General features: G+C 44.4%; 1 protein-coding gene and 1 pseudogene across 1 annotated transcript in view; one reads left to right on the plus strand and one right to left on the minus strand.

Moving 5' to 3' along the window:
• LOC135061669 (solute carrier organic anion transporter family member 4C1-like) overlaps window positions 1–25,304 on the minus strand; it is a 303,951-nt gene that overhangs the window by 101,279 nt on the left and 177,368 nt on the right. Inside the window, exons 9-10 of the mRNA XM_063964073.1 lie at window positions 23,936–24,092; window positions 13,520–13,716 (exon numbers count right to left, since the gene is read on the minus strand). Coding sequence (XP_063820143.1) covers window positions 13,520–13,716; window positions 23,936–24,092 — 354 coding nt within the window. The remainder of the gene's footprint in view (window positions 1–13,519; window positions 13,717–23,935; window positions 24,093–25,304) is intronic.
• LOC134945769 (5S ribosomal RNA) lies at window positions 22,811–22,930 on the plus strand (annotated as a pseudogene).

A 25,304-nucleotide genomic window follows, 5' to 3' on the forward strand; every position in this document is an offset into this window, starting at 1 on the left:
TGGGTAGCTGAGAAATGGGACGGTAGTTAGAGAGTGTGTTTGGGTCAGAGTTGTGTTTTTTTAGAATGGGAGTAATGACTGCATGCTTAAACAGAGAGGGAAAGATACCAGTAGAGAGAGAGAGATTACAGATTTTAGTTAAGGTTGGGATAAGCACAGGAGACAAAGTTTTACTGACCTGTGAGGGTATAGGATCAAGAGGAGAGGTAGTGGAGTAGGAGGATGAAAAGAGTGTTGATACTTCATCTTCACTTGTGGGATCAAATGAAGAGAAAGTGCCAGAGGGTTCAGGTAGGAAATTGAGCAGGTCACTGGCTGAGTTAGAGCATACCATTTCATCTCGGATTTTATCAATCTTATCCTTGAAGTAGGAAGCAAGTTCTTGTGCACGGAAAGTAGCTAGTGGGGGAGGTGAGGGAGGGTAAAGAAGTGATTTAAACATATTAAAAAGTCGCTTGGGGTTGTTGGCATGATAAGAGATGAGAGATTGGAAATATGTTTGTTTGGCAGTGTCCAGGGCCTGACGATAGGAGTGGTAGGTAGTCTTATATGTGAGAAAGTCACTTGGATTCTGAGATTTCCGCCACTGACGTTCTACTTTACGTGACAGTTTTTGTAGGTGTCTTGTTGATTTAGAGTGCCATGGTTGGCATCTAAGCCTACGTGGAGTGTGATGGGTAGCTGGAGCCACTTCATCAAGGGCACTCTCTAGGGTCTGGTGCAGGTGTGATACAGCAGTGTCTGGTGTAGTAAATGTAGAGATTGGTGATAGACATTGTTGCAGAGAAGTGGAAAGTTGTTGAAAATGTATATTGTTAGTATTTCTGCGGGTTAGAGGAGGCTTGCTTGGTGTCCTCTGCTGCTATATGTCCCCAGTGCTGCTGGCTGCTGTATAAGTCCCTTGCATTTTAGCTGTGTTGTCTTGCATCAGACCAGGGGTAGTGTCTTGTGCAGCATCAGTCCAGTGACCAGTCACAAGGGTGGTGTACTCTGCTGCCATATATCCAGTGTAGCTGTATAAGTCCCTTTTAGTGCTGCTGTGTTGTCCTGCATTAGACCAGGGGAAGTGTCTTGTGCAGCATCAGTCCAGTGACCAGTCACAGTGGTGGTATCCTCTGCTTCCATATATCCAGTGTTACTGCCGTATAATTCTCGTGATACTGGCGTATAATTCCTGTGATATTGCCGTATAATTCCCGTGATACTGGTGTATAATTCCTGTGATATTGCCGTATAATTCCCGTGATACTGGAGTATAATTCCTGTGACATTGCCATATAATTCTCTGAATACTGGCGTATAATTCCTGTGATATTGCCGTATAATTCCTGTGATACTGGCGTATAATTCCTGCGACATTGCCATATAATTCCCTGAATACTGGCGTATAATTCCTGTGACATTGCTGTACAATTCTCGGAATACTGGCGTATAATTCCTGTGATATTGCCATATAATTCCCGTGATACTGGCGTGTAATAAGAGCCGGCCATAGGCATAGGCAAAAGAGACAATTGCCTAGGGCATTTGATATGCCTAGGGGCATCAGCAGCTTCTGCTGATTAAAATGATATGCGGCATGCCTATATTCTGTGTGTAGCATTTCTTATGCAGATACAGCCACAGTCTCACACAATATATAGGCATGCTGCATATTATTTTTATCAGCAGAATCTGATTATGCATCCTAGCCACATAGCAATGCAAATAAGATGCAATTTCATAAAAAAAAGGTGCCCGACGTTAGCATTGAGGCAAGATTTATGAGGACACATCTGTATCCAAGCAGAGGAAGAGGTCACAGTGTTAGTGGCAGTGTGAGTGCTGTATGCATGTGAGTGGGTTGGTAGTGCAGTAGTGTTCGGAATATGTGTAAGGAGCATTATGTGTGTCATGTAAAAATGCATTAATAATGTGCAACGTATGTGTAAGGGGCACTATGTGTGTCATTATGTGTATAAGGGCATTAATAATGTGCGGCATATGTGTAAGGGCATTAATAAAAGTTGTCATAATGTGTAAGGCGTATTATGTTTATAAGGACATTAATAATGTGTAAGGGACATTACTGTGTGGAATTATGTATATAAATGCATTACTAATGTGTGGCATTATGTGTATAAGGTGCTCTACTATGTGGATTTGCATATAGAAAGGGCACTACTGTGTCGTCTAATCTGAATAAAGAGCAATAGGGTGTGGTGTAATGTGAATAAGGAGCAATTCAGTGTGATGTAATGTGAGTAAGGGGCTCTACTGTGAGGAGTAATGTTTATAAGGTAAAGTATTACTACTGTGGTATGTAATATGAATTATGGACACTATCGCATGATCAAATGTGAATAAAGTTGCAGTACTGTGTGGTGTAATTGGAACTGGGGTTACCACTGTGTGGCCATGCCCTTTGCCAGCAAAAACACACCCCTTTTTGGGCTGTGCGCCAAATGTGCAAGCTGTTCCTATTTAAAATATAGGGGGTACAAACACCAAAATAAGGACTGCTATGGGTGAGGAGTGATGGTGCTGGGAAAGAGGTGCAAGGTCAGAGGCGAAACCAGCGGTTGTGCTAGGGCGCACCAGCCAAAATCTTGCCTAGGGCATCATATTGGTTAGGGCCGGCTTTGCGTATAATTCTTGTGATATTGCCATATAATTCTCGTGATACTGGCGTATAATTCCTGTGACATTGCCGTATAATTCTCGGAATACTGGCGTATAATTCCTGTGATATTGCCGTATAATTCCCAAGATACTGGCGTATAATTCCTGTGATATTGCCATATAATTCCCGTGATACTGGCGTATAATTCCTGTGATATTGGCATATATTTCCAGTGATACTGGCGTATAATTCCTGTGATATTGACGTTTAATTCTCTGAATACTGGCGTATAATTCCTGTGACATTGCTGTATAATTCTCCGAATACTGGCGTATAATTCCTGTGATACTGGCGTATAATTCCAGTTATCCTGTCGTATAATTCCATATAAATCCATATAATTCCGTATAAATCCAGTCCAGTGGTGCTGCCATATAAGTTCAGTGGTGCTGTCCTGTGCGGTATATTATTTACTCCAAATAAAGGGGTTATTAATATTTAATCCAAATAATTTGTACAGGGTTTGCTCTGTGAGGTGTAGGGGTACACTCTCTTGTGCCGCATATTGTGTTATATAACTCCAGAAAAATAATGGAGAACAAACATTTTGAGGAGTTAATAGGGAAAGATCAAGAACCACTTCCTCCTAGTGCTGAAGCTGCTGCCACTAGCCATGACATAGACGATGAAATGCCATCAACGTCGTCTGCCAAGGCCGATGCCCGATGCGATAGTAGAAGGCGTGTAAAATCCAAAAAGCCAAAGTTCAGTAAAAAGAACCAAAAAAAGAAATTTAAATTGTCTGAGGAGAAACGTAAACTTGCCAATATGCCATTTACGACACGGAGTGGCAAGGAACGGCTGAGGCCGTGGCCTATGTTCATGACTAGTGGTTCAGCTTCACATGACTATGGAAGCCCTCATAACTGGGGCCTTGACACTTATGTTGGTGTTAGACGTGCACCCGGTATCCGCCATTAGTGCAGTGGGATTTAGACAATTCATGGAGGAATTGTGTCCCCGGTAACAAATCCCATCTAGATTCCACTTCACTAGGCAGGCGATAGCGAGAGTTTGCCATTTAATTCCAGTGATTTGGACGTATAATTACAGTGATTTTGCAAATTAATTTCAGTGATTTATAATTATTAATTACAGTGATCTTGCCAATTAATTCCAGTGATTTGGACATATAATCCCAGTTGGAATTGTTTGTGTCACTTGGCTTAGTCATACAGCTACCTCATTGCACCTCTTCGACATCTCTGCATGAGGTGCTGTTTGGGTCCTAGGTTTTGAAAAGTGCCATCCTGTGTGACACTGCCATATGAGTCCAGGGGTACTGCTGTATTAGTCCTAGGGTACTGCCGTATAAATCCACCAATTGCAGATTTTCATTAAAGTGACTGGAGCGTGCTGGAGATGCTGTCAGTGGACCGAACAATTGCAGCCCACTCTCGACATTCAGCCACTGCATGACACTACTAGATGGGCCAGGTGGTTGTGTCGCTTAGCTTAGGCCTACAGCAACCTCGGTGCACCTTTTTTTCTTCTTTGCATCATGTGCTGTTAGGGGCCTTTTTTTTATATCTGCCCTCCTGTCTGCCACTGCAGTGCCACGCCTAGATGGGCCAATTGTTTGTATCGCTTGTCTTAGTTAAACAACTACCTCATTGCAATTCTTTTTCTTCTTTGCATGATGTGCTGTTAGGGGACTTTTTTTTTATATCTGCCCTCCTGTCTGCCACTGCAGTGCCACGCCTAGATGGGCCAATTGTTTGTGTCGCTTGGCTTAGTCATACAACTACCTCATTGCAATTATTTTTCTTCTTTGCATCATGTGCTGTTTAGGGACTAGTTTTTGAATAGTGTCATCTTGTCTGCAACTGCAGTGCCACTCCTAGATGGGCCAGGTGTTTGTGCCGCACACTTGTGTCACTTAGCTTAGCCATACAGCCACCTCAGTGCAACTTTTAGGCCTAAAAACAATATTGTGAGGTGTGAGGTGCTCAGAATAGACTGGAAATGAGTGAAAATGAATCTTATTGAGGTTAATAACACCATAGGATTAAATTACCCCCAAATTCTGTGATTTTAGCTGTTTTTGTGTTTTTTTCAAAAATCATCCAGATCCAAACCCAAAACACGAAACGGTGGTTTTGGCAAAACCAAGCCAAAAACAAAACATGAAAGTGGAATTAGATCCAAAACTAAAACACAAAACACGAAAAGTGCCCGCCGCACATCTCTAATTTAGATAGTTGAAACACGGGTCTTACTTAGATTGTCCAGAAAAATGGTCTCAGGTTATAGCTACATAATTACTTTGTAGGCAGCAGTACCTCTATAATTCTTAAAGTGATAGAGTATACTGTGAAGATTATATTTTAAAATATTAATTTAAAAAAAGGTGTCATAGTCGTCACAGTATATTCTGTCACTAAGCCAAAAACAAAACATGAAAGTGGAATTAGATCCAAAACTAAAACACAAAACACGAAAAGTGCCCGCCGCACATCTCTAATTTAGATAGTTGAAACACGGGTCTTACTTAGATTGTCCAGAAAAATGGTCTCAGGTTATAGCTACATAATTACTTTGTAGGCAGCAGTACCTCTATAATTCTTAAAGTGATAGAGTATACTGTGAAGATTATATTTTAAAATATTAATTTAAAAAAAGGTGTCATAGTCGTCACAGTATATTCTGTCACTAAGGAATATAGAAGTACATCTGCTTGCAAAGTTATTAATATGTAGCAATTACTTGATACCACTTTTCTGTTTGAATAAAAGAAGACCCACTTTTCAGCTATCTAATGAGTCACATAACATACTTATTATCCTATAGGGAGGCTTTAAATCAGGGTTGCCTACCCTCCCGCATTCAGCGGGAGGCTCCCGTTTTTTAAGTGACCCTCCCGCTGCCCCGTAAAACCACCGGGTCCTCCCGTTTTTTTTGTACAGCTCACAGAAAATGCGGACTGCGCATGTGCGAGTCCTGAATGCAGGTGGGCGGGCCTGTCCACATCATGACATCACCCGTGCAGTCCCAGCCCCCGGCATTTTCGGAATGTCGGGGGCGGGGCTTCACGGGCGACGTCACGGCCACTGCGGGGCTCTGTCCTCCGTGCACTGGGCAGCGGTGGCCGCATAGAAGAGGATTTTCTTGAAAGCGGCAGTGGTGATCTGTTCCTTCCCCCCAAGCAGGGCCGGCCCGCCCGTTACACTAACTACACAGCTGCGTACAGCATTACATGTGGACGACAGCACCACTGCCTTCTTGGAGAAGAGTGGATAGGTGAGGGACGGAGGAGAGAGTGGATCAGCGGCTGCACTTTGTAGCGGAGGAAGTCAGGGGAGTCGCGGTGCTCGTTCTCCCATTAGCACATTGGTGGTAAGGGACAACAGCTGCTCGGTGTAATAATGCAGCAGAAGTTGTGGGCAGGCTGCTGCTCTCTCCTGGGCAGGAGGGAGGATTAGGATCACAGGGTTGGTGTATGGAGGGTCACACAACTTGCCCAGTAATTGGTCACTTATTAACTACAGTGTGGCCAGTCTGCAGTGTCTACTATAGATTTGGAAAAGTTCTGTTGTCCCTAGTCATCCCCTCCTCCCTCCCTCCCTCCCTCCCTCCCTCTACTGTTCCTTAGTCACTCTCCCCCCCCTCCCTCTACTGTTCCCTAGCCCTTTGCTCCCTAGATGTTGCCTCCTTGTTCCAAAGTTGTCGTCCCCGCCCCCCCTCATATCTACTGCACCGGTCGATTTAGAAACTGCGCCGACCGGTTGTCCAGAGCAGGGCACTTTCGGAAAAAAAAACATTATCAAGACACCCCTTCCCTCCAAAGTTACCGCTGTCCCCCCTGGTCATGTGCTGTGTTACACATATGAATAACGCAACATAATTATACTTTGGCTGCACCTCCGTCCCTTTCATGTTCTGTACCTGCTGTTGTGCCCTGGACCACCTAATGGGAGCTGGAACCGCCGTCTGCCAGAGGTATCAGTGTGCCGGGATTCAAGATGTCTGTTGCTGACCCTGCCTCCTCCATCCTGACTGCTTTCCACTGCAGCCTCCCGAGATGTGCTCCCATCCCTGCTGCCCTGTCCACAAAGAGAGCCAGGACTGTGAGATGAGGTAAGTAGGGAGCCGGTGGTGGTAAAGCACTGGGACACACACAGTGGGTGCCATCTTTCTACAAGCACACTCACTATCTCCCTGTCACCCCTGCCTCAGTCACCAACTATCTCCCTGTCACCCCTGCCTCATCAGTTACCCACTATCTCCCTGTCCCCCTGCCTCATCAGTCACCCACCACCTCCCTTTCACTCCTGCCTCATCAGTCACCCACTATCTCCCGGTCCCCCTGCCTCATCAGTCACCCACCACCTCCGTTTCACTCCTGCCTCATCAGTCGCCCACTATCCCTCTTTCACCCCTGCCTCAGTCACCCACTATCTACCTGTCACCCACTATTTCCCTGTCTCCCCAGTCACCCACTATCTCTCTGTCACCCCTACCTCCTCAGTCACCCACTATCTCCCCATCACTCCTTCCTCATCAGTCACCCACTATCTCCCTGTCACCGCTGGACGTGATATGAGGTAAACAGGGAGCCGGTGGTGGGAAAGCACTGGGACAGGGTCACACTGTGGGCGCCAACTTTCTGCAAGTACACTCACTATCTCCCTGTCATGCGCCAGTCCAGAAGTGCAGGGGTGGGGCAGCGGCAGGAGAGTCTGTGTGCATGGCAGAGGTGGCAGTGGCGGAGGAGGAGGCAGCAGCACAGCAGTGGTGACCTATTTAAAATGTAAGAAAATCACATAAAGCAGCTTGCATCATGGATGGAGGGCATGGCTTGGCTGGAGAAAAGGAACAAAGTGGGTGCTGAGTGTCAACTCAGTGTGTTACCAACATGAGCCAGTGTTTACTGACAGACCTCTTTCTGTGTTGCTGTGATTATTGGTCACTCATCCTAGGAGGAGAACTGCCAGTGTTACAGTATAGTGTCAATGTCATAGGGATAGTGTCAATATTACAGCATAGGGTCAGTGTTATAGTATAGGGTCAGAGTTATAGGGACAGTGTCAGTGTTATAAGGATAGTCAGTGTTATAAGGATAGTGTCAGTGTTATAGGGACAGTGTCAGTGTTACATGTCAAAATACCGACATGTAAAATGCCAACAGGTCAAAATACCGACATGCAGTTTTTGTTGGTTTTTTTGTGTGTATGTCGACATAAGTCAACATGGACACCATATAAAGTGTACCGCATCCCCTCGCTTCGGGCACAGTGCCTCGCTGCGCTCGGCACACTATTATATTCCCCTTCCAGGTCCACTGGGATGGTAAAGTATGAACAAGTCGGTTTCAATGAAAAAAAATCATGAAAAACTCATGTCGGTATTTTGACCTTTCGGCATTTTACATGTCGGTATTTTGACCTTGTCTGTATTTTAAATGTCGGTATTTTGTCCATGTCGGGATTTTGACCTTGTTGGGATTTTGACCATCGGTCAATTGGTGTCGGGATTTTGAACGTCGGGATTTTGATTGGAGGTAAACTGACTGCATCCCGTTCCCGGACATTCTCAGTGGATGCTCCAACAGTAGCCCGCCATCATATGCGTATCCTATTATCCACAGTACAATTCTTCCGTGGTGCTCATTTCCTGGTGAAATTACTCACCCTGTCACTTACATTACCAAGACAATGTGGAAATCAATCCAAATGACTGTGGAGGTAATGCATTTTGATGCTCATGTTATAACCAAGTGTACGGAGAGAAGTTAGCATATTCTCCACGAGTTCAGTGTAGTTAGTGGCCTTACAGTTCCCAAGAAAAATTTGAACATGTAAAATACACACGCAAACATCAACAGAACATCAGCAAAATCATAAGTATATATAAAGTAAACATAAGAACAATAGGTAATGATGTCAACCAGTGGCGTAACTAGACATTTTTCTCCCCCAAGCCAAAAAATTCTTTGGCGCCCCCCCCCCATAATTGGCACTAGTAAATGGAGAAACAGGCGCGTGCCTTTGGCGCGCGCCGACAAAAGGGGGCGTGGCTTCGTTTAAACGGACGTGGCTTCGCATAAAGGGGCGTGGCATTGCAGGAAAAGACTACCTTATACCCCAGTTTTGCAACCTGCACGCCCAGACGTTAGCCCCCACAGGAAAGAAAAATAATCCTGATTCATGCCCCTTACATTATTTGTAATTTTTCCTCCTTATAGTAATGCCCAGTATACATTATGCCACATACTGCAAAGGCCCTCAGACATTATGCCACACACAACAATGCACATGACACAATATGCACACACTGTAATGCCCCCGACACATTATGCCACACACCGTAATGCCTGTGACACATTATGACAGGAATCGCAATGCCCGTTATACATTATGCTACACACTGCAATGCCCCTGATACATTATAGCACATACAATATCTGTGGCACAGTATGACACACACCGCAATGATCCTGAGACATTATACCACAATGCCCGTGATATAGTATACAACACACCGTAATGCCTGACACATTATGACACACACAGCAATGTCCGTGATACATTATGCCACACACCGTAATGCCCATTACACATTAAGTTCTACAGTAAGGCTTCTAATTACTTTTAAATTACCTGCTCGTTGCCAGGGGTTTCATGCTCTTGGTTCCATGCACGGTGCCAGGGATTTTCATGCTCAGGGTGTCATGCTCGTTGCCAGGGGTTTCATGCACTGCGTGTCATGCTTGTTGCTAGGGGGTAGTGCTTGTTGCTAGGGCCGTGCTCCCAGTGCAACATATGCCCCCAGTGCCAGATATTCCCCCACAGTGCCAGGTACATGCCCCCAGTGCCAAATATACCCCCCCCCAGTGCTAGATATTCCCCCACAGTGCCAGGTATATGCCCCCAGTGACAGATATTCCCCCACAGTGCCAGGTACATGCCCCCAGTGCCAAATATACCCCCCCCCAGTGCCACATATGCCCCCAGTGCCAGATATTCCCCCACAGTGCCAGGTATATGCCCCCAGTGCCAGATATTCCCCCACAGTGCCAGGTACATGCCCCCAGTGCCAAATATACCCCCCCAGTGCCACATATGCCCCCAGTGCCAGATATTCCCCCACAGTGCCACATATGCCCCCTCAGTTCCTGCTCCCCTTAGTGCCAGATATTCCCCCACAGTGCCAGGTATATGCCCCCAGTGCCAGATATTCCCCCACAGTGCCACATATGCCCCCTCAGTGCCTGCTCCCCCCAGTGCCAGATATTCCCCCACAGTGCCAGGTATATGCCCCCAGTGCCAGATATTCCCCCACAGTGCCAGGTATATGCCCCCAGTGCCAGATATTCCCCCTGAGTGCCACATATGCCCTCATCAGTGCCTGCTCCTCCCCCGCTCCTTTGTGTTGGAGGGACACGGAGGGCACAGCGCGCGCCTCTCCCGTGTCCCTCCTGGCTCTCCGGCCGGTCTAATAAAGGAAGTGCTGGTTCATGAGCCAATCAGAGCTCACGAATGGCACTTCCTTTATTAGACTGGCCGGAGAGCCAGGAGGGACACGGGAGAGGCGCGCGCTGTGCCCTCCTGTGTCCCTCCATCACAGCAGCGGAGGGAAGGAGACCGCAGATTGACATGCAGACGCTCGCCCGCATGTCAATCTGTGCTAAGTCAGTGGCGCCCCCCGCAGCCCCTCGCCCCCAAGCTACCGCGAGGTCTGCGGGGGCAGTAGTTACGCCACTGATGTCAACAATATCTCAAAAACTAGAGCTCCTAGAATGAAATCAATGGTATTTTCTGAATCAGCGGCAGACAAACACACAGAATCAGATCTAAAAATCCAGGCACATTGTAAAAATATTTTTTTTGTTCCCCAGATGTTTCTAAGCACATTGAAAATAATGCAAAGAAGTTCAGTTGCTGGTCAAAGGTTTGGAACAATAGACAGTAAATGTAATGCCAAATTGAAAAGAACAAAGAACCAATTACTATATTATAACAAGAGATGTGCGGCGGGCACTTTTTCGTGTTTTGTGATTTGGTTTTGGTTCTAATTCCCCGCTCGTGTTTTGGTTTTGGGTTGGTTTTGCCAAAACCACCCTTTCGTGTTTTGGTTTTGGATCTGGATGATTTTTGAAAAAAATATAAAAACAGCTAAAATCACAGAATTTGGGGGTAATTTTGATCCTACGGTATTATTAACCTCAATAACATTAATTTCCAATCATTTTACAGTCTAGTCTGAACACCTCACAATATTGTTTTTAGGCCAAAAGGTTGCACCGAGGTGACTGTATGACTAAGCTAAGCGACACAAGTGTGCTGCACAAACACCTGGCCCATCTAGGAGTGGCACTGCAGTTGCAGACAGGGTGGGATTTAAAAAAACTAGGCCCCAAACAGCACATGATGCAAAGAAGAAATGACTAAGCTAAGTGACACAAGTGTGCGGCACAAACACCTGGCCCATCTAGGAGTGGCACTATAGCTGCAGACAGGATGGCAGATTTAAAAAATAGGCCTCAAACAGCACATGATGCAAACAAGAAAAAGAAGTGCACCGAGGTTGCTGTATGACTAAACTAAGCGACACAAACAATTGGCCCATCTAGGAGTGGCACTGCAGTGGCAGACAGGACGGCAGATATAAAAAAAAAAGGTCCCAAACAGCACATCATGCAAAGATGTAAAAGAGGTGCAATGAGGTAGCTGTATGACTAAGCTAAGCATGCAGTGGCTGAATGTCGAAAGTGGCCCACAATTTTTCAGTCCGCTGACAGCATCTCCTGCACGCCCCTATCATTTTAAAAAAATACTGCAATTGGTGGACTTATACGACAGTACCCCTGGACTAATACAGCAGTACCCCTGGACTTATATGGCAGTGTCAAGACAGGATGGCACTTTAAAAAACCATGCCCCAAACAGCACATGATGCAGGAATTATACGTCAATATCACAGTAATTATACGGAAATATCACTGAAATTATACGGCAGTATCACTGGAATTATACGCCAGGATCACTGGATTTATACGGCAGTACCGCTGGACATATACGGCAGGATCAATGGACATATATGGCAGGATCACTGGACTTATACGCCAGTACCACTGTAATTATACGGCAGGATCACTGGAATTATACGGCAGGATCACAGTAACTATACAGCAGGATCACTGGAATTCTACGGCAGGATCACTGGAATTGTACGTCAGTATCACAGGTATTATACGGATTATCACTGGAATTATATGGCAGTATCACGGGAATTATATGTCAGTATCACAGGAATTATACAGCAATATCACAGGCATTATACGGAAATATCACTGGAATTATACGGCAGTATCACGGGAATTACACGGCAGGATCACTGGACTTATACGGCAGGATCACTGGACTTATACGCCAGTACCACTGTAATTATACGGCAGGATCACTGGAATTATATGGCAGGATCACAGGAATTATATGGAAATATCACTGGAATTATACGACAGTATCTTGGGAATTATACAGCAGGATCACTGGATTTATACAGCAGGATCACTGGATTTATACGGCAGTACCGCTGTACATATACGGCAGTATCAATGGACATATACGGCAGGATAACTGGACATATATGGCAGTATCACTGGACATATACAGCAGTATCACTGGACATATACAGCAGTATCAATGGAAACATACGGGAGGATCACTGGACATATACGGCATTATCAATGGACATATACGGCAGTATCAATGGACATATACGGCAGGATCACTGGATTTATATGGCAGGATCACTGGAATTATTTGGCAGGATCACTGGAATTATACGGCAGGATCACTGGATTTATACAGCAGTACCGCTGGACATATATGGCAGTTTCAATGGACATATACGGCAGGATCACTGGACATATACGGCAGCACAGGGACACCACCACTGGACTGATGCAGGACAACACAGCACCACTGCAATGGACTGGACTTATACAGCAGCACTGGACATATGGCAGCAGAGGATACCACCACTGTGACTGGACTGATGAAGCACAATACACCACCACTGAACTGATGCAGCACAACACAGCAACACTGTAAAGGACTTATACAGCAGCACTGGACATATGGCAGCAGAGGACACAACCACTGTGACTGGACAGATGCACCACAAGACACGAACACTGAGGACGGAGACACGTCCTCTCTCGCACTCTCCAATGCCGGAGTGAAAATGGCAGGGACACGCAGCTCCTTATATGGAATCTCAACTCCGTGAGAATCTGACATCGGGATGATGACGTTTTTCCTCGTTCTAGTTTCCAAGTCAGGCGGGAAAACCCGAGCCTGACTCGGATCCGGGCTCGAGTGGTGAAATCCGGTAGGGTTCGGTTCTCTGAGAACCAAACCCGCTCATCCCTAATTATAACACGCGGGAGTACTCATACATAAAAAAGTGGAGCAAAATGATCTCAATGAATTCAAAGACTAATGCTCGATAACAATCTCTACTGAGGCAAGTAAAAATTAAGTCATTTTGCTGGGCTAAACAAGCTATGAGGCTGCAAAACCCAGGAATGTTCAGTATTCCATTCCTTAACGTTAATTACAATTTCACAGCCCATAAAAATAAAGCCTTGCTTTTTTTATTTCAGTTTTTTATCATGTGCATTACTGTGGCTATCTCACATCAGTAAGAAGTACAAGAACTGCCAAGCTCTCGGCTGGAAAATCAGATACCGTCAAACAAAATTTATTTGCCTGATCTCACAAAAGAAAAGGAATCCACATTGTGGCTTGTAGAGGATCTTTATTGCGGAATGTCTTATAATTTTTATATCTAATCATAACGATAAAGACAATATAGACTTGAATTTGTACTATAGCCAATACTGTTACTCACCTTATTATGGCCATTGTTATAGGTGTTGCAATCATAAAGGTGGTAAAAACCAATAAGAAGAAAAACGCCATAAACAGTATCAGGTTCTTACAGCTGGATTTACATTTTCCATGCGTAGCATCTGTCACATTTAAAAATAATGAATGTTCAGCTGCTTTCCCAGCTGAGTTTCCAACACAGGAACAATTAGAATAAATCTACAAGACAAAGCAGAGAATGTACTACAACATGTTAGAAATGTCTATGACACGTAGCTATCAATATTACAGAACTGCTGGGCACAGAGACACAATTTTTATTTAATCTACAAGGTCCCGTGCTTAATACCAAAATTAGTGCAGTACATACTTTACTCGATGCATTGTATGTTCCACTGTATACCCAAAATAAATATTAACGTAAAAACTAATAAGCAGCATGGGTGGCAATTTGGTTAATACTGTACATTCTAGATCCATAACTATCAAATACTGTGCCCAAAGTAATAGCCTCATCCCCACCATATGCTGCACAGCCTGTTTACAGTATATGCCTCATGTATACTACACGCTAACCTATAATACCTCATGGCCACCACATACAGCACAACGAGCGGCTAGCCTGATATACTGTACCTAATGCCTACCACATGCAACCACTGTCTAGCCTAATATTGCATGCCTTCCACTTACACCCAGTGGCTAGCCTAATATACCTCATGTCCAGCACACACAGACAATGGCTAGCCTAATATACCTTATGCTTACAAACATACAACCTCCAGCTTGCAAAATACATCTCATGCCCACCACATAAAACCAATCGCTAGCCTAATATGCCCCCATGCCCATCACATACAACCAGTGGCTAGCCTAATATATATCATGCCAACCACAAACAACCAGTGGCTAGCCTAATATACCTCATGCCCACCACATACAACTAGTGGCTGACCTTATATATCTCATGGCCACTATGGACACATGTGACTAGCCTAATATACATTATGCCTTTCACACGCAACCAGTGGTTACCATAAATGTCCTCATGCCCACCACAAGCAACTTTTGACTGGCCTAATATACTGTACCTCCCTCTTGCCTTACACATATATTCAATATCTAGCCTAAATATATATATTGGAACATCTTACTGTGTGCAAGCCAAAGCAGCCAATACAGCCAATGTATGAGTCAACACCAACACTCCAAAATAATTATGTAAACAAAATGTTGGGTAAACCGCGCTATGTTAAAAAAAATAACTCTACTTCCCTGTAAATCCAAATTTCTGATGTCGCTGATGTATTTCGGAGTCTCAGGAAAACATAAAGAGAGCGAAAACACAAACAAACAATTGTGTAATACTGTTTGATTCAATTATGATATAATGATTGAACGAAATCACACCATATGAAAATTGTGGGAAAGTGTTACAAATATCCACCACCCTATTGGTAAGAAGTTATTGGGGTTGCCCTCCACACATTTCACCCACAGCCTTAAACTGATATTCGATGTTATACATGTAAAGCTCAGTCTCTAAGTATACACCATCATCAAACAGGATAATTGGGGTTGCCCCCCACACTGCTCACTCACTGCGATCCACTTGTATCTCAGCGTATAACATAAGACTCCAAGACCACTTCCTTAGTCATCCAAATGTGTATGTCATTTATGACACATTCAACCAGTAGTTATAAAAAATCACACGAAAAATAATTCCAGACAGAAAAACTTTACAATTAACGAGGTGAATTTCATACCAAGGTAATGGAAGTCCTTAAATAGATATTAAAAATGGATCCAGCATATAGAAGGTCCTTTCCAAAAAGTCAGAAGTCCCCTCCACTGCATTTCGATCCCCTTTGGGATCTTTTCAAGGTGAGAGGGGACTCTGACACTAATTCCATATACTTAAAAATATCCAATCAAAACATTTATTATAGCCCTGTGAAAATGTGTATAGAAATTACAGCACATCACCTTCATTAATATTCCTCATTTATACATGTCCCCATTTTTTCCTACAGGAAATCGACCTGTTTCCAGATGTTATTCACTTTGATGGCGGGAGCAGCATTAACCACGTGCCTTTGTCATCACCGCCAGAAGTTCCCACCAGAAGTCATTGCATCGGCATTCCCTTCCCCTAAATGATGAATGCATCCCAGCATGTTTCACCAGAAGTGACTCGGCTGGACATGGCCCGGCAACCATCTTCATAGAGTCCAAAACACTGACATTCTTCAGACGTCACAAATACAGCATATTAGTACTTTTGGAAATAAATATATCGTAGCTGGATAACATAGTTTGGTAGAATCCGATGGCCATTTAGGGATAGTCCGTATGCCATATTTTCCATTGGTGATATTCTCAAATATGTAGCGATAGTCCTTTCTAATAGGTCCGAAAAGAGTCAGAGGTTCATACAGATTAAAAAATAAAGTCCACCTAAATAAAATGAAAATAGAAATAGATATACGGAAAACATTGTAATGCTGTTTGGAAAGGGATTTTCTCCATGTACATTTTTTAAACCATTATATGGACTATCCCTAAGTGGCCATCGGATCCTACCATACCCTCTAATTGTATCTTTTTGGCCGGTAAAGTACCGTTTTTTTGTGTGGTCTGTACCAGCCATAAAAGGCTTTATACTGGGTTTTGCTGTCTCCCAATCCTATTCATTCCTATGGGAGCGCCCCTTTACATGTGGCCACACCCCCTTTCCGAATTTGTACTGGTCTTCGGCACTGCAGTGTTGGAGGGTATGTTCTACCAAACTATGTTGTCCAGCTAGGATACATTTGTTTCCAAAAGGACTAATATACTGTATTTGTGACGACTGAAGAATGTCGGTGTTTTGTGCCATATCCGCCTGTGTCACTTCCGGTGGAACATGCTGGGATGCATTCCCCATTTAGGGGAAGGGAATGGCAATGCAATGACTTCCAGCAGGGACTTCCAGCGCTGATGTGTACAGAAGTTTGATGACTTCCAGTTTCATCCAAGTGAATAACAGCCGTAAACAGATTGATTTTAGGCATGAAAAGAACGGGCCAGGAACATGTATAAATGAGGAATATTTATGAAGGCAACTGTGCTGTAATTTATGTACCCATTTTACAGGGCTATATGAAATGCTTTGACTGGATATTTTTTAATTATATACAGTAGGGTATAAGTATGGAATTAGTGTCAGAGTCCTTTTACACCTTCAAAAAGATCCCACAGGGGACCAAAATGCATTGGTGGGGACTTCTGACTTTTGTGGTGGATTTACATGGCATTTTGGGAAGGGCCTACTATATGCTGGATCCATTTGTGACATCTGTTGAAGGACTTCCATTCTCTTGGTATAAAATCCACCTCATTGCTGTTTTTAAAGTTTTGTTTTTAAAGTTTTTGTGTTTGGAAATTTTTTCTGTGGAATAAACCATCTGTGATGTTTTAGAACTACCATATGAATGTGTAAATAAATGGCATACACATGTGGATGACTAAGGAAGTGGTCCTGGAGTCTTATGTTACAAGTGGATCGCAGTGAGTGAGCAGTGTGGGGGAAAACACCACCCAATTATCCTGTTTGATGATGGTATATACTTGGAAACTGAGCTATACATATATAAGATCGAATATCAGCTTAAGGCTGTGAGTGAAATGTGTGGAGGGCAACCCCAATAACTTCTTACCAATAGTGGTGGATATTTGTAACACTTTCCCACAATTCTTTTATGGTGTGATTTATCTCAATATACAGTATATATCATCACTGAATCAAACCGTATTACACAATTATGTGTTTGTGTTTTCTCTCCCTAAGGGGGACATTTACTAAGCAGTGATAAGAGCGGAGAAGTGAGCCAGTGGAGAAGTTGCCCCATCAACCAATCAGCACATCTGTATAATTTTATAGTATTTGAAGAAAAGGTGATGGGAACCGCACAAGTCCAAATTCAAAATAGATTTTAGCCTCTGAAACAGTGGCGTAACTACTGCCCCCGCAGTCCTCGCGGTGGCTTGGGGGCGAGGGGCTGCGGGGGCGCCACTGATTTACAGCAGACTGACATGCGGACGAGCGTCCGCATGTCAGTCTGCAGTCTCCTTCCTTCCGCCGCTTTTTGGAGGGACACGGAGGGCACACAGCGCGCCTCCCTGTGTCCCTCCTGCTGCATCATCTCCGGCGGCCGCGGGTCTAATAGGGGGAAGTGCCGTCCGTGAGCTCTAATTGGCTCACGAACCGGCACTTCCCCCTATTAGACCAGCGGCCGCCGGAGATGATGCAGCAGGAGGGACACAGGGAGGCGCGCTGTGTGCCCTCCGTGTCCCTCCAAAAAGCGACGGCGGGGGGGGGTAAATATCTGGCACTGGGGGCATATATGGCACGGGGGGGAGGGAGGAATATCTGGCACTGGGGCATTTCTGGCACTGGGGGGAATATCTGGCACTGGGGGCATATCTGGCACTGGGGGGGATATCTGGCACTGGGGCATATATGGCACTGGGGGGGAATATCTGGCACTGGGGGCATATGTGGCACTGGGGGGGTATATGTGTACCTGGCACATGGGGACGACGACTATATTTGGCACTGGGGCCAGTGGCGTAACTACTGCCCCCGCAGTCCTCGCGGTGGCTTGGGGGCGAGGGGCTGTGGGGGCGCCAATGATTTACAGCAGACTGACATGCGGACGAGCGTCCGCATGTCAGTCTGCAGTCTCCTTCCCTCCGCCGCTTTTTGGAGGGACACGGAGGGCACACAGCGCGCCTCCCTGTGTCCCTCCTGCTGCATCATCTCCGGCGGCCGCGGGTCTAATAGGGGGAAGTGCCGTCCGTGAGCTCTAATTGGCTCACGAACCGGCACTTCCCCCTATTAGACCCGCGGCCGCCGGAGATGATGCAGCAGGAGGGACACAGGAGAGACTAGCTGTGCCCTCCGTGTCCCTCCAAAAAGCGACGGCGCGGGGGGGGGGTAAATATCTGGCACTGGGGGCATATATGGCACGGGGGGGGGGGGGGGAGGAATATCTGGCACTGGGGCATTTCTGGCACTGGGGGGAATATCTGGCACCGGGGGCATATCTGGCACTGGGGGGGGGGATATCTGGCACTCGGGCATATATGGCACTGGGGGGAATATCTGGCACTGGGGGCATATGTGGCACTGGGGGGGTATATGTGTACCTGGCACATGGGGGGGACGACTATATTTGGCACTGGGGCATGTAAGTACCTGGCACCGTGGGGGAATATCTGGCACTGGGGACATATGTGGCACTGGGAGCACAGCCCTAGCAACAAGGACTACCTTCTAGCAACGAGCATGACACCCAGTGCATGAAACACCTGGCAACGAGCATGACACCCAGTGCATGAAACACCTGGCAACAAGCATGACACCCAGTGCATGAAACCCCTGGCAACGAGCATGACACCCTGAGCATGAAAACCCCTGGCACCGTGCATGGAGCCAAGAGCATGAAACCCCTGGCAACGAGCATGACACCCAGTGCATGAAACCCCTGACAACGAGCAGGTAATTGAAAAGTAATTAGAAGCCTTACTGTAGGAGTTAATGTGTAATGGGCATTATGGTGTGTGGTATAATGTATCACGGACATTGCGGTGTGTGTCATAATGTGTCACAGGCATTACGGTGTATGGTATACTATATCGCGGGCATTGTGATATGTGGTATAATGTCTCAGGGTCATTTGCAGTGTGTGGCATAATGTATCACGGACATTGCGGTGTGTGTCATAATGTGTCAGGCATTACGGTGTGTGGTATACTATATCACGGGCATTGTGGTATGTGGTATAATGTCTCAGGGTCATTGCAGTGTGGCATAATACATAACGGGCATTGCGATGTGTGGCATAGGGTATAACGGGCAGGGCATTGCGGTATGTGTCACAGGCATTACGGTGTATGGTATACTATATCACGGGCATTGTGGTATAATGTCTCAAGGTCATTGCAGTGTGTGGCATAATGTGTCACAGGCATTGTATGTGCTATAATGTATCGGGCATTGCAGTGTGTGACATAATGTATCACGGACATTGCGGTGTGTATCATAATGTGTCACAGACATTGTATGTGCTATAATGTATCAGGGGCATTGCAGTGTGTAGCATAATGTATAACGGGCATTGCGATTCCTGTCATAATGTGTCACAGGCATTACGGTGTGTGGCATAATGTGTCACAGACATTACGGTGTGTGGCATAATGTGTCGGGGGCATTACAGTGTGTGCATATTGTGTCGTGCATTATTGTGTGCGGCATAATGTCTAAGGGCCATTGCAGTATGTGGCATAATGTATACTGGGCATTACTATAAGGAGGAAAAATGACAAATAATGTAAGGGGCATGAATCAGGATTATTTTTCTTTCCTGTGGTGGCCAACGTATGGGCGTGCAGGTTGCAAAACTGGGGTATAAGGTAGTCTTTTCCTGCAATGCCATGCCCCTTTATGCGAAACCACGCCCACTCCAACAAAACCACGCCCCTTTTTTGGTGCGCGCATATTTATCCCTTTCTTGCTCCCAATTATGGAGCATGAAGGGGGGGGGGCGCCGAAGAATTTTTGGGCTTGGGGGAGAAAAATTTCTAGTTACACCACTGCTCTGAAAAACTGAATTATTATTGAATTGCTTCTAAATATAGCAACCTTATGTATATGGATAGTCTATCCTAGTACATATAATTGTTGCTTTCAGTGGTGCTCCCTAGAGTCAGAAAATAATCTAGCTAGAGAAACCAAAACAAAGAAGTGTTTGAGAAGTAGACTCTTTTTTGGGAGCACTCTAATTCAGAGGATGACATTATAACATATATGGTACTGATAAAAACATTTTTAATAGATAGATATTAAAAAATGAATTTTTAGGAGTATCTATGTGTGGGCAAAAGGTTTCGCGAAAATATAAAGATCAATAATCAATAATGAGTGATATCAATATCACAGTCTCAAAGATGCCGGAAATCAATAACTGTAGTACAAAGCCACAATCCCCTGGCTCTGTGATTGATTACAGATGGATGCAGCAATCCCCAAGGGTTTTTGGTTTTAACCCTTAGTACAGAAACTACAGAAAACAAAAGGCTGGGACTGCGCAAATCAATCTGATGTGGATATTTATTTTCACATAAAATTACTTTCTACACATATACATACAAAGTGCTTGATACCGGCCAGCATCACATAAAATATTCTTACAAAAAAACAATTAATATAATAATAGATTTAATAATAGAAGATATCCTTCAACTCCAATTTAAGTAGCTAATATAATTCGTACCCTTAGCTCATATGCTTTAAATGAACCATTCATAACTCTCTCATGCAATATTAGTAATAACACTGTAAACAATTTAGGCAAACGTGAAATGTCCAGCGCTTTTGATTAGTGGCATGCAACCATGCAAAGGTTTTTCCTTACAGATGTTAGCATTTCATCAAAGCATGCATTATTGTAAATCCTTAATCCCAGATGAAACTTTTCTCTCTCTCCTCAGGTTAAAGACAACCACACTTATTAGTCACTTAGAACCGCTTTGTCCACAGAGAGGGCTTCTGCCGTTTAGCTAAGCAGATCATGCGTGATTACAGCCTCTTATATAGCAATTCATAGCGTTAAAATGATCAAAGTATGATACTATGCCTGTGCAGTGTCCTGGGACAAACCCCTCCCGGCTGGTTAAAGCCTTATCTGGAGCCTCCGGGTTCTTTCAAAAGCGTGTTTTCCTCCCCAAATATCAACGGGGTTTCTTACACCTGTGGCCGGCCGGCCCGCTGATGTCTCTACTGCTGAATCCTGTATAGGGAATAATGACAGACGCGTTTCCCCGCCTTTGATTACGTCAGCGGCTTCCTCAGTGTTCGACACTGAGGAAGCCGCCGACGTAATCAAAGGCAGGGAAACATGTCTGTCATTATCAACTGCACGCAGCGGCAATCCCCGGAGCCAGTGCACGGCTGGAAATGGGATTCCCCAGAGCCGGTGCACGGCTGGAAATGGGACTCCCAGCGGCGGCACCACCACTTGGTATCTGGTATCGTATACACCCCGCACCCATGTGAACTATCTTTAGAGCCATCAGCAATCATTAGAACGCTGACACCTCAGCCGCACGCCACGGCAATGCCCGGAGCCGGTGCACGGCTGGAAACGGGATTCCCCGGAGCCGGTGCACGGCTGGAAACGGGACTCCCAGCAGCAGCACCACCACTTGGTATCTGGTATCGTATACACCCCGCACCCATGTGAACTATCTTTAGAGCCATCAGCAATCATTAGAACGCTGCTTATACAATCTGTAACAATCAGTTGGAACCTTTGAAACATCTCTCTGTACAATAGCCACGGTTGTTTTCCTTCCAAATTAGCAGCAACAGTGGGACTCTGTCTCCAGGAATTATCAGAGTACTGCCTGTATTTCTGGCAACTCAGTACATGAACATTAGATAAATTTGTGATACATTAGTCACTTAATAGTTACATCTGTTTCTTTTTAACCACGACCAGCAACAATTATTGTGTACATATCCCAGCCAGCAACATCAGAGGGATTTATTTGGTTTTTCTTTCACCATTTAGAGGTATATAATGCCGGGTAAATGTATGTGACTCATAAAAGTAAACAATTGTAGTAATACTGTGACAACTGCTGGATTTAACTGTGGAAATACCACCATTGGTTACACATCTCAGTTTGAAACTGATTGGTTTCAGTTATTGTACTGAAGGTTCCTATTTCAACAGGTGTGCTTCTAAGAACAAGTGTTCAAGTTTATATATATTTTTCTAGCCATGATTTGCTGATAAATAGCAAGCAAAGGCTCATTTTTTCATAACATTGTTATGAGTAGTTACGGATGGAAGGTGCAAGTGCATTGACATAACACTGCTTTAAAGAAGTATAGAGGTGCCATTTTCTCTATATACTTTTGTGTATTTCATGGTTTACCTGCAGTCTGTGCAGAGTAATAATATTTACATATAGTATAAATTTGACATGGCCGTACTGGTGCTCCTAGGACATATTTATAAATATCAGGCCAGTTCATTTATGAATATTCTGTGGTTTTAAAAAAAATTCCCACATAATAGGCCTGTATTTACCTGTGCACTTTGTTTTGTGGCTGACGTGTCACATGGTGACTAGGTCAGGTAATTGCATATATTCTCATGTTTCTAGCAATTGTACCATACATGTCTATCAATTGCAACATTGCAGGTATATAAAGACTACATTATATACCTTTGAAGTGACTAAAAAAGGTGAGTTCAATAATTGTGGTCATACCTCACTGGAGATGCCCAATCTCTTCTGACCTTGGAAGCTAAGCAGTGGAAGGCCGGGTTAGTAATAGGATGGGAGACCACCTCTGAACACCCTGGTACTGCAATAAATTGACTCCCAAATATAACGTCACTCACATTTATACCATTTGGCAATCGGTCCCACATGACCAATGATTTAATTCTCTGTATTCACAATAACCCAGAATGGGTATCTGCAGAATAAATGATGGTCATATAGTACATGAGAGACAATGTGCAATGATGATATAATCAAAGTACTACAGTTATTGATTTCCGGCATCTTTGAGACTGTGATATTGATATCACTCATTATTGATTATTGATCTTTATATTTTCACGAAACCTTTTGCCCACACATAGATACTCCTAAAAATTCATTTTTTAATATCTATCTATTAAAAATGTTTTTATCAGTACCATACATGTTATAATGTCATCCTCTGAATTAGAGTGCTCCCAAAAAAGAGTCTACTTCTCAAACACTTCTTTGTTTTGGTTTCTCTAGCTTAATTTTATAGTATGCAAATTACAGTTCTTACTTCAGTGATGATTGGTTGCCATGGGCAACTTCTCCACTGGCTCACTTATCTGCTCTTATTACTGCTTAGTAAATGTCCCCCTATGTTTCCTGAGAATCCGAAATACATCAGAGACATCAGAAGTCTGGATTTACAGGGGAGTAGAGTTATCATTTACCATAGTGCCATTTACACAATATTTTATATACATAAAATATATCATGTCTGCCATTCCATGATCATGACATAAAGCCTTTGTCAAGCATTACAAACTCAAATCCATAACAAATTTCATGCACACTGTATGAAGCTTGTGTCTATTACAATCTGTACCATTTTTTTCAATGGCACAGCACAAATGAGAATATCATATGCAGAATATCAACATGCAGATACTGCTTCTTGAAAAGCCATTCCCACCACATACGGCAGCTTGCCAGCATAATACAGTAGCCTTCATGCTGACACATACAGCCTTTCCTCACCATAATATACTTCATGTCCACTACTGTTCCATGTCACCCAACCAGACTTGCACAATTATCTTATTACTTATACGGACAGCAACATTACCTTTTCATTATTGCTGGAGAAGGATTGGGAATGACATCCTGCATAACATGCCGAAAAATACTGGACTCCATCAGCACCACAAACTGGATCATAAAATGAGCGGGCACAGGAGCAGTTGCTATTACATGGGGCCACCAGATCACCATTTATTTCCGTTCTAATGATAACACAGAGGTAATAGATGTTAGTTGAATAAAAATCCATAGAGCTTCACTGTTTATACTAAACTGATTGTAGCTGGGACCTCATGTGACAATGTGCTTTTTTCCCTTGCACCACAACTGTCAATGTGCAATTATTCTGTAACTCCATTGGTGTCCTGACACATAGATTTCACACCCCTAGTTTGCACAATATGGATAAAGATAATAAATCCATTTATAATAGCTATTATACAAAATATTGATTAAAAAATAAGAATTTACTTACCGATAATTCTATTTCTCGTAGTCCGTAGTGGATGCTGGGAACTCCGTAAGGACCATGGGGATAGCGGCTCCGCAGGAGACTGGGCACAAAAGTAAAGCTTTAGGACTACCTGGTGTGCACTGGCTCCTCCCCCTATGACCCTCCTCCAAGCCTCAGTTAGGATACTGTGCCCGGACGAGCGTACACAATAAGGAAGGATTTTGAATCCCGGGTAAGACTCATACCAGCCACACCAATCACACCGTACAACCTGTGATCTGAACCCAGTTAACAGCATGATAACAGCGGAGCCTCTGAAAAGATGGCTCACAACAACAAAAAACCCGATTTTTGTAACAGCAACTATGTACAAGTATTGCAGACAATCCGCACTTGGGATGGGCGCCCAGCATCCACTACGGACTACGAGAAATAGAATTATCGGTAAGTAAATTCTTATTTTCTCTGACGTCCTAGTGAATGCTGGGAACTCCGTAAGGACCATGGGGATTATACCAAAGCTCCCAAACGGGCGGGAGAGTGCGGATGACTCTGCAGCACCGAATGAGAGAACTCCAGGTCCTCCTCAGCCAGGGTATCAAATTTGTAGAATTTAGCAAACGTGTTTGCCCCTGACCAAGTAGCTGCTCGGCAAAGTTGTAAAGCCGAGACCCCTCGGGCAGCCGCCCAAGATGAGCCCACCTTCCTTGTGGAATGGGCTTTTACAGATTTAGGCTGTGGCAGGCCTGCCACAGAATGTGCAAGCTGAATTGTACTACAAATCCAACGAGCAATAGTCTGCTTAGAAGCAGGAGCACCCAGCTTGTTGGGTGCATACAGGATAAACAGCGAGTCAGATTTTCTGACTCCAGCCGTCCTGGAGACATATATTTTCAGGGCCCTGACTACATCCAGCAACTTGGAGTCCTCCAAGTCCCTAGTAGCCGCAGGTACCACAATA

The sequence above is a fragment of the Pseudophryne corroboree genome, chromosome 1 (assembly GCF_028390025.1).
Source record: "Pseudophryne corroboree isolate aPseCor3 chromosome 1, aPseCor3.hap2, whole genome shotgun sequence".
NCBI classification, from domain to species: Eukaryota; Metazoa; Chordata; class Amphibia; order Anura; family Myobatrachidae; genus Pseudophryne; species Pseudophryne corroboree.